Below are 10,998 nucleotides of genomic sequence, written 5' to 3'. Positions count from 1 at the left end.
TCTCTCTCTCTCTCTCTCTCTCTCTCTCTCTCTCTCTCTCTCTCTCTTCCTCCCTCTCTCCTACCATTTTGGTCAGATGTAGCACCATGAAAGATCTGACCAGTCCTGGACAACTGATGTGTTAGGATTATCCCAACACACCCTTAGTTAATGGTTAATGAAGACTCTTAGGGAGTATAGAGAACAAGGGGAAACTAGGAGTAAACCACCAGAGCCCTTCCTGTGACAGACCATTAGATTCTTTACTTTCGAGTGAGGAGTGGACAAGGATAGAGTACCTATCAATGTCCCCTGGGAAATCCATGACCAGGGCATTCTAGTTCTTGATCTATCTCTGGTCATAGTACAGATGATATTTGGATAGTTGAACCATTAGATTGTAAGCCTCTTAAGGGCAGAAACTATCTTTTTTCCTATTTCTATATCCTCAGTGCTTAGCACATAGTAAGCACTTAATAAATGTTTAATGATTGGTTGATTGATAAGTTCTTGTGACCTCGGAGACAAGACCTGAAGGAAGTTGTCATCTCTGAAAGGCTAGAACTGAATGAGGACTCTTCTACCTGCTAGATCAGGTCCAGCTGGAACCAGGGGAAAATGATATGTGAGTGTATTAATTTTCTGAAAGTGAGAAATATGTGCTCCTGTCTTCCCGCCACAGCAGGGAGCCATTTACACATAAAATAAAATGTGTAAAAATAAAGAAGTCTAAAAGAAAAACTCTGCTTACTGTCAACTTTATGAAGAGACAAAAGCTGGTATGAACAACAGACTTCTCATCCTTGTTTAGGACTGCTTGGGCAGTCTTAATGGCTACCATAGCTCTCTGACCTTATGCCTTGAACTTCCAACAATGCAGGAAAGCCCAAAGGCTTTTCCAAACAATTGGGATTCTTCCCCATCTTCATGTCCCAATAAAAGCCATTTTTCTACCAGTGTCATTTGTAAAATGAAGAATAACTCATTCTTTCTATTGTTTTCTAAGAAAATCTTACCAGCATCCTTGGAATCCAGGTCTGTTTCAGAGCCAGAAATGTATTTGCTTAATTTTCTGTGGCTTCAGGTGTACAAAAGGAAGTTTATCAAAATTAGGCTATAGTTTTTTTTTGTTTGTTTTGCTTTTTTTTTTTACTTCTCCCCCTCCACTGCTCCCCCTCACTTCATCCCTTTCTTGCTACATCTTCTAGGACCATCTGAGGCCCATGAACTTTTTTTAAACCATTCTGATAATTTTATTTCAAAATAATGGGCTGCTAGGTGGTACAGTGGATAGAATGCTGGGCCTGGAGTTAGGAAGACTCATCTTACTGAGTACAAATCTGGCCTCAAACGCTTACTAGCTGTGTGCCCCTGTGCAAGTCATTTAACCCTATTTTGCCTCAGTTTCCTCATCAGTAAAAATGAGCTGAAAAAGGAAATGGCAAACCACTTTAGTATCTCTCACAACCACAACAATTATAATCCTATGTATTTTATTTTATACATTTAATTTTTTTTTCTGAAGAGGTGTCCATAGGCTTCATCAGTCTGCTAAAACTGTGACACAAAGATGTGTTCTTGAGTATATCAAAGATGTTAACTTTGAAAATAACGTTTGCCTTCTTAAGTATGTCAAAGATGTTGACTTTGAAAATAATGTTTAATATGACAGTTGGTGACCATTTACTCTTTCTGTGATAAAACAAACAGTGGGCTTGGGAGTTAGTGAGCCAAAGTGTGTATATTGTGATCAGAGCATGTGGGAAAATAAAAAGCAATTTCCTTCAGGAGATCTAGAGAGTCCCAGAGTTCATCTTTCCTTCTTCTTTGTCTTCTTCTTCTTCTTTTTCTTCTTCTCTTTTTTTTTTGTTCTTACCCCGAGGCTTTCAATGGAAAATGGATTTAGTACAAAATGAACCTATAGCCAGTTAGTATTTGCTTTCCCATGGCTAGTGGTCCAAGGTGCTAAAGAGGAATTAACATGTACCTACTAGAGGCTTACCCAGATACCAACACAAAACACCTATCTTTGGGAGTTTGGGGGTGTGGGAGGGTAAGGCAAGGACTTACATATTTAAATTTGCTCCATTGGTAGGCAGATTACTATGCTAACTTCCTTTAAAACTGAACCATTGGGCCCAAATGGCTAAGAGTAAAGACTACGGGTCTCATATTGCTGAAATTCACCTATCTCCCCACAGAGTGTCACCCTAACTCCATGTGCTTCTCTAGTTAGCTGTGTCTGTATCTATGGGTCACAGATTTTTCATGCAATGTTTGATTTGAATTTCCTTTGGACTCTCTGTATCATCTCTAACTGCCAAAAGTAACCCCCTGGGTATGCTTCCAGGCTTGGTTTAGGGATTGAGTCACCTTGACTCATTTCTTCCTCCATCTCCCTCTCTCCACCCCGATCCCTACACCCAGCTGGGGCCTCCTTTAACCCTCAAGCTGATAGACCTGCTCTGTGACATTTTCAGGTTTTCTTCATCTTTATCCTTGTCTTTTTCCTCCACTGTTAGTTCCAATATATATTTTTAAAGTAAATTCTCCTCTGGGTCAGAGGAAAGGTCTTATGTGACAAGGGCATAGAACAGAGGGCAGGGATGATAAGAAGAGAGTGAATTTTTAGGGCTACATGAATGAACACTCAGAAGGTCTTCAGGAAATATTTGTTGCTAAGTGACTGAATGAGATTCATATTCAAGTTATACATATTGGCAATTTCTATCCTACCCTGTCAGCCTTGGGATTGAAAAAACCCCTGGATGGTACCCAAGTCAACTGAGTGCTCTTAGAGTCAGAAGTAGGGGAATGTTCTAACAAGAGGTGATACCTTTAACATCTCCTTCTACAGGCATTGAAGTCGGGGACTTAAAGGAAAAACGTGACTATAGAGAGATCATGGCCCCAGACAGGGGACCAATGGGTACTGGGCTTAAAAAAAAATGAGACAACAACATATGGAGGAAATCTATCACAAAATTTCTAAAGTCTAATTTTTTTCACTGAATTCCATGAACCAGGCAGGATTTTTACATGTTCTGGAAGCCTCAATCATTCAGTTTATCTAACTGGCCATCTTGCCAACTCGTGATGGAGGCTTCTTAAATATAGAATAATTGCATTTGGAAAATATTAGTAAGGTTTTGACATTGAAAGCAAGGGACTTTAATCCCCTACCTGCCCTGGAAAGAAGGAACAAATATGACTCTATCTTAGCCAATGATATTTTCCTTCCCCTTGAAATGGGAAAGCTGTCTCATCTAGTATTTCTCACTTCCCCATGAGCCTCGATTTCAATCTAGTCTCAGTTCTCATTCTTATATACCAATGTCTATGTCTCATCAGGTTTTCCCAAACCTCGTATTTAAGATGATAGGATTGAAAATTCTTCTGGTTCACATGTATATCTGGAATAGGGTCGAAGTCACATAGAGCTCTTGCAAGCCTGAACACTCTAGTTTTCCTACATGGTTCTATAGGGACGGTTGGGATAGAGATTGAACTTGAGATTTCACTGATATAGGGAACTCCCCCTTTGGCAGGTCAGCACCTTTTCTGCAATTTCAAAGTCTCAGAGAATTGCCTACAATATTGAGAGAGTAAGTGATTTGGCTGGTTCACACAGCCACTATTTGTCAGAGGTAGGATTTCAACCCAGATCTTCTTGGTTCCAAGGTCAATTCTGTATTCACTAAACCATGCTGCCTCTAGATGGCGCAATATTAGGGACATGAAACATCTGGGCAAAACCTACCCTGTTTGAATAGACATGGGCGGGAAGGGGGGTTGATCTAGGTTTCTTGGTCTCAATCCCACTCAGTTGTTTTTCACCTAGTGTTTATGTAGCTCAGCCCTGCTCCCAGGGCCTGAATCCAACTTGTCAAAGGATAACCAGGATCACGGTTATAACACAGTCTCTTACTCCCTGTCTAGACCCTACAACCAAGCAAGGAAGGATGAAAGGGCTATATCCACTTACCCCTAGACTCCTAGCATTTGTTTTGGGACATGTACTTCACAGCAGCATGTGTGTGACAAAGGGTATTTGTTTTACCTTAATAGACAGCAAAAAATATATCATATGTTTCATATATTTATGTAATTTACGTAGTTTTGCTTAAATACTTGTAAAGAGTTCATGACTAAATTCATTACTGCTGAAGGAGTCTATGCAGCAGAAGAAAGGAAGCAAGACAGGTTAGAGAAGACAGAGCCGGCTAGGTGGCAGACCATTTATGATAAGAAGGTACAAAGAGTCCCTGGCAGCTTCTCCTCCATGATGTTGAGTTTGAGTTGACAAGTTGGGTGTGGGTGGGGTGGAGAGCAAGGGAGGAGAAACAGAGGAGAGTGTCTAAGATGAGAATGAGAGTAGAGCATGGTATAGGGGGATCTTGACCCATCAAGAGTAGTTATCCTGTTACTTGAATGAGGTTCTCCCCTTTTACAATTTAGGATGATGATGATTATCAATAAGTCAAATGTCTTTTGCCATGCTTGGCACTTAGAGGCATTCTCTCAGAGGACGTCTTCTTCTTCTCCCCCCTCCCCTTGTTTTTTTATGAGCTCCTCCAGGCACTTCTTGCTTCCATCAGTCTTTGTCTCCAGAGGATTCTTTTCTTCAGACTTCCTTCCTCGCCCACCCCACCCCCCTTAGCCAGAGGGACTTCCCCAGGGGGTCGCCTCTGGCTCACAGACTCTTGGGCCAGCAACGGTGTCTTTTTGCCCCATTTATTGATTCTCCTCTGCTTTAGGATCCCGGCAGGTGCATTCGTCTTGCTCACAGTCGGCAGCAAATGGGATTACCTATAGGAGATAGAGAGAAAACTATGTTACCCTGGGGGTTAAGAGAATACTTGGAAGTTTTGGGTTTTTTTAAATCCCATACTGTTTATTTCAAGATCACTTTTACCCACAATTCATCCAAACTTATCTTTATCACATTGTTACTGTCTTTTCTTATACCTAGATGAAATAGCCAGAACAGGCAGTTTCTGTTTTGTTTTGTTTTTTAACATTTTCTTCCCATGTAAGTCATATTGTGACAGAAAACAGAGGAAAAAGAATCCAAGAAAAATAAAGAAAATTAAAAAAAAAAGTATATTTCAATCTGCATTAAGACTCTGTTATTTCTCTGGAGATGGATAGAATTTTTTCATTGTAAGTCCTTTAGTATTTTCTTGGATTATTGTATTACTGAGAACAGCTATTTACAGTTATTCACAGTTGATCACTATACAATATTGCATCTTTGCATCTATCATGTAAATCTTTCCAGGTTTTTCTGACAGCATCCTGCTTGTTTCTACTTGGAAGTTTTTAACATTCTTCATATTCATTGTCTCATTTGATTGTCTCATGCCCTAAGACCTTGGAGGTAAGCTTTTTTTTTCCTCCTTGACATCAACTTTGATTTCACTGGTGTAAGAAATTTGCAATAATAAAACCCATTCCACTGATGGAGATCCAGAAAGTCCTTTAGCTTATAGTTTACTATTGGGATTCTTAACCTGGGATCTCTGACTTCATGGTCAGATTTCATGAGGTCTGTGAACCTTGAAGGGGAAAAAATAGTATGGCTTTGTTTCCCCTAACTTCTAACTGAAATTTAGCACTTCCTTCAAGCATGCAGTTATGAATGAAGGAAGCAAATATTATTCTGAGGAGGGTTTCACTAGATTGCCAAAGGGGTCCATGATATACAAAATGGATAAGAACCATTGTTTGAGTCACCTGGGGCACAGAGACATTAAGTGACTTGCTAAGGGTCACACAGCCAGAGCATGTCAGATGCAACTTGAACCCAGATCTCCCGACTGACAGACCAGTTCTCAGTCTACTATATCATGATGAGGTAGGTAGAATACTCATTTTACAGATGAGGAAGCAGAATTAGACAAGTTAAGCAACTTGTCCAATGTCCCATATATTAGTGGCAGAGTTTATGCTACAATACACATTTTCTGACTCCTAATTTGGGACGTCTGACGTTTACCATATTGCCACCAGGTGATAGAGTATTTTTGAGCACTGAGCTTGTACTTAGGAAAATTTGAGTTCAAATCTTACCTTAAGCACTGTTAGCTTCCCTTAGACTCAGTTTCCTCATCTTAAAAATCGAGTAGTTGTCACACCTACCTCACAGAGTTGGAGTGAGGATAATATGTGTAAAATACTTGGCAATCTTATAGTACTGTACAAGTGTCTGCTATTATCAGTAGTACTAGTAGTAATAGCAGTGGTAGTAGTAGTAGTGGTGGTGGTGGTGGTAGTGGTAGTGGTAGTGGTGGTAGTGGTAGTGGTGGTAGTGGTGATGGTGGTAGTAGTAGTAGTAATGGTAGTGGTAGTAGTGGTAGTGGTGGTAGTGGTGGTAGTAGTAGTAGTAGTAGTAGTAGTAGTGGTGGTGGTGGTAGTACTAGTACTAGTAGTAGGGCAGGAGTCAAAGTATTGTTACAGTCTTAGGAGTCTTGATAGTTTTATAGGAAAATTGTGCCATTTTTGGTTCCTTCCCAGATAAATGTATATGCCCTATTTGCTCTAAAGATTTATTGAAAAGTTTAGTGACCTAGGAAAACTCTGACATTCCTCTATCATCTCAGATGTGACTAAATTCCTTCTTTCTAGGCCTCCCCACTTTCAGAGGTGGACCAGAACTTACCTACACCTCCACCAAACTTCCCTTTCCCCAATAACTGTGCCTTCAGATTCTTGCCAATTTGCCTACAATGATTTACTGAAGTCGTGGTGCATGGGGTGCATAGGTACTCTGGGAAATATGTAAAGCACACACAGAGGTCTTGCCTTGTATTTGACCAACAAATCCAATATAGCCAAATCCATAACCAAGAGAAATCTATTCACAGTATGAACACAATGATTATCCAAGTGCCCTGAGGAAGACTGATCCAGGGACTTTGCCGGGTAGTGTTGCTTGGGTACTACTCCTAGCTGAAAATCACATGCCTGGGGCCAAGTGGATTAAATGGTACACCAGGAGGAATAAGGTTCTTTCGAGTACTGGTTTATGTGAAATTATATTCATAGGTATTGAAATGAGGTAGCAGTAAAGCCATGACCAGTAGGACTATGAGATGAAAACAAATGAATGGCAAATGGCTCTGACCTGTTACTTCCTTGGGTGAGGTGACTAGGAATCCCTCAGGAACACAGCATGGGGAGGAGGAGTGGCAGTCAGGTGGACTCCTTCATCAAGGTCTTCTTTAGCCTCAATGTGGAGACCAATCTGGGTGAGTTTCAACCTTGCACTTCAGGCTTGTGGGAAGTGATAGGAAATTGATCCTTCTAAACTTAGCTAGTTTGGGAGATGGGAAGGCTCCCGGGTGTTTTAAATGTTACACACGCATAGACTTTTTTAACTGAAAGGAATGTGGAAATTGTATGGACTGACACTATGTATGCAATTCGTTGTGGGCCCATGTGCAAAGAATGAAGCAAGATTTCCTTGACCAGTTGCAAATGGGCAGATTTTCCAAAAATCTTCTTCCCTGTTCTCTTCCTTTTATGTTCCACCACATGGGCTCTGCCTTCCCTTCCAACTTTAAATCCATGATCCTATGATCAGAAATGGTAGAATCTCCTCCACAATGTCATACACAAAAGGCTATTAGAGCCTGTTCAGCCCATGTGATGACCTTCTTCATTATTCTTAGAGCCTTAGCACTCTCAGTTCATTCAGATCACCGATTCCCAAAGTGTGGCCTAGGGAGATTTCTCGTATGGTCTGTGGAATGATCTCTTGAATGAATAATTTACTTATGACATTTAATAAAAATTAGATATCACCTCATGGCTGTCTCAACAAATGAACCTTTCTTCTCATTTATTCTATGGAGGTTTGGGGAGGTGGTGTTAAGTGAGAATGGATGTGGTGGATGGCTGGTCTATTGGGACTTTTGCTTTTGTTGCTGGGACTAAACAAAGCTGAATAAGAACACAAAATCATCCTAAAAACCCTCAGCTTGAATCCTGTAACTCTCAAGATTCTCCCTTTCCCCCAGGGTTCTTTCCTCCTCCTGAAAGTTCAAAGAAAATCCATTTAAGGAGACACAACATCAGAGGAGGAAGGGACTTCAGAGGCCATCTAATAATCCCACCCATACCTGAACAAGAGCCCCCATGACAGCATACCTTACAAACAGACATCTAGCCTTGATTGAAGGGAAACCCACTAATTCCAAAAGTGGCCCATCCTGCTGTTGGATAATGCTAGTTTTGTGAAGTTTTTTTTTCTTTGGGTCAAACTGAAATCTGTATTTTTGTAACTTCCACTCATTTATTGGTCCTATTTCTGCTCTCCGAATCCCAGGAAAATAAGGCTTAATGCCTCATCCATATGGCAGCCCTTTACGTACTTGAACACAGCTATCACAGTACTTCCCCTGCCCCCTAAGTCTTCTCCTCTCCAGATTCAGCATCCCCAGTTCCTATATAATCTTCATATAGCATGGTTAAGGGAATCCTACACTATGATTGTTCTCCTTGGAACACTGCCTAGCTTATCAATGCCCTCTGTAAAGTGTAAGACCCAAAACAGAACACTGTACTCTAGATGAGGTCTGATCAGAACAGAATACAGTGGAAATATCACTTCTCTAGTTCTGGACTCGATGCTTCTCTTAGTTCCAAGATCATATTAGGCATGTGTGTGTGTGTGTGTGTGTGTGTGTGTGTGTGCTACAAAGGAGGGATATTTGAGGGAAATAAGTAGGCTGTTTCTGGAAATCAGGTACTGCCAAAAACTCGAATTGGCTTGGCTGATGGACTAGTCCAAGAGTAACTCAGTGCTTTCAGTGAGATCTACCCTTATCCCCTGGGGCCGCCTGCCCAAGCTGTGTTTACCTACCTTCCTGGAAGAGAGGGTTGAAGAACAGCAGTCTCCGCCATCATACTGACAGTAGGCTCGGTTGTTGATTGTATCGCACCACCCATCAGCTTGAAAAGGCTGGTGAGGAGAAGGACAAGTCAGCGTCTACGTATCATCCCAGGCATCACTGCTCTTGTTCTACTCCCCCTAGAGAATCCCTACAGAGAGTGCACGTTGCATGGCTCGGCTTCACTTAAACTCAATTCACACACAAGTCAAGACATCATCGCAGATGTCACTGGTACTCTTCTAGAACAAAGCACCACCACCCCCAACAGGGGCAGGAGAGAATACGGGCCAAATCTTACATAGAAGCCAGGCATCTGCATCCGCTAATGGTGATGAACTATTTTAATGACTCCAGGACCACTGCACCAAGGCCAATGACATCTTGCCAGGCCAGTGTCTTCAATCTTCTGAAGGGCCCCTTTTTACTTAGTCCTAGACTGGTTTGTCCACAGGGTCCCTAAGATGGCATAGGGGATGGATATGAATTTTCACCTAATTTTCCCAAATAATAGCAAAGTCTCATGCCATCGGGAAGCCAGAAGGAACCTGCAGGGACTATACTAAAGCGCTAAGCTCTGCCTGTAGCTCCTACCACTGACTGACTTGCTGTCAGTCAGGCTTAGGGGGTGGATCATTGGTCATTTCTTCTGCTTCCAAGCCAGCAAGGATGATGGCATCTATCACTTCCGCTGGATCAGATGAAGACTAGTACTGAGAGATTAGGAGATTCCAGAGACACTATGTAAACACGAAAGGATGACTCTCCCAGAGCAGCTTGTCATTGCATTTGGTGACCCCGGTCCTGGGGCAGAAATGTTCACACATGTGCAGTAGTCCTGTGCACACAGTGGTGAAACCACAGGGTAACAGGAGAGCAAGCCAAACAGTTTCCATTTGCTCCTGTTACTGCTGCAAGTTAGCAGGAACCAAAATGGGAATCAGGCCCAGGCCAAACCAGAGTTAATGGAGTGTTTCACCCCAAAAGGGAACACATGATAAGAACAGCAACAAGTGGTTAAACAATAACTCAGTGGCCCAATGCCATGGATCTCAAGAGTAAAAGCCCTGGCAAGAAATACAGTCCCACAGCATCTTGGAGGACTTACCAGCCAGCCCACCTACTCAATAACATTGGCTCCACTCCATCCTAAACTGATGAATTACTGCAAAGCCTCTAAAAACCTCTCAAGTTAATTGCTTAGGGCAGGGATCCTTAACCATTTTTGTATCTTTGACCTCTTTGGCAGTCTGGTGAAGCCTATGGATCTCTTCAAAAAATAATGTTTTTTAAAATGTGTAAAATGAAATACAAAGAATACAAAAGATATAAAATAAACTACATCTATTGAAATATGGTTATAAAATATTTTAAAGAATAAATATTTTTAAGAATAAATTCATGGAACTCAGGTTAATAATCCGTGTTTACAACTATATAACACACCGGTGTCTCCCAAGTTGCAACTCTAATTCTGAATTTTTATGGGCAAACCATTTCCCCTCCCTTATTTATGCCTCAGTTTCTTCATTTGTCCAACTGGGATAATATCACCCATTTCAAGGGCTTATAGCAGCTGCTAGTAAAAGATGATCTATCAAATACATTAGATTAATTTATTTTGTATTATATGTATATTATATTACAGAAGCACATATTTATATAGTGACCTCATTTTTATATGAATTTGACACCATGGAAGGGAGTTCCTGGTGATGAAGCTCCCTCAACCATTGCAGTGTGGCAGCTACTCTGCAGTTTAAAGTTTTAGGGAATTATAATTCTACCCATCATTATTTAAAGAAATCACATGCTAAGGGGTCCCCAAGTAGCAGACATCCTAGGCAGGCTGCACACCAGTTTGCTAACCACTGACATGCTGCTGCTACCTGTGGGGTGAAATATGACATCTATTTAACAGCCATTTAGCAATGTCAACCGAGAATGGTAAGCAAGATTGAGTCCTCTTTTCACCCCAAAGGTGAATCAGGGAATTACACAAATAGCCTAGAATGTGAGTGTTTGGATACTTGGGGCTTACTGTTCTGTCCCTACAGACCCTAGAATGATGGTGAAATCAGGATTTCTATTTTATAGCCACCCAAATAAGGATTTATTAGACTCG

General features: G+C 41.2%; 1 protein-coding gene across 1 annotated transcript in view; it reads right to left on the bottom strand.

The window, feature by feature from the left end:
- Nucleotides 1-4,167: 4,167 nt before the first annotated feature.
- The window catches only part of PAPPA2 (pappalysin 2), a 326,265-nt gene continuing 319,434 nt past the window's right edge, over nucleotides 4,168-10,998 (bottom strand). Inside the window, 2 exon segments of the mRNA XM_027868368.1 lie at nucleotides 4,168-4,788; nucleotides 8,846-8,944. Of these exon segments, the coding sequence (XP_027724169.1) occupies nucleotides 4,714-4,788; nucleotides 8,846-8,944 (174 nt within the window). The 3' untranslated portion in view covers nucleotides 4,168-4,713.

Source organism: Vombatus ursinus, unplaced genomic scaffold, assembly GCF_900497805.2.
Source record: "Vombatus ursinus unplaced genomic scaffold, bare-nosed wombat genome assembly UNPS02014789.1, whole genome shotgun sequence".
In the NCBI taxonomy this organism is placed as follows: domain Eukaryota; kingdom Metazoa; phylum Chordata; class Mammalia; order Diprotodontia; family Vombatidae; genus Vombatus; species Vombatus ursinus.
Note: the sequence above shows the minus strand (reverse complement) of the source record. Positions and strands in the feature narration are given on the sequence as shown.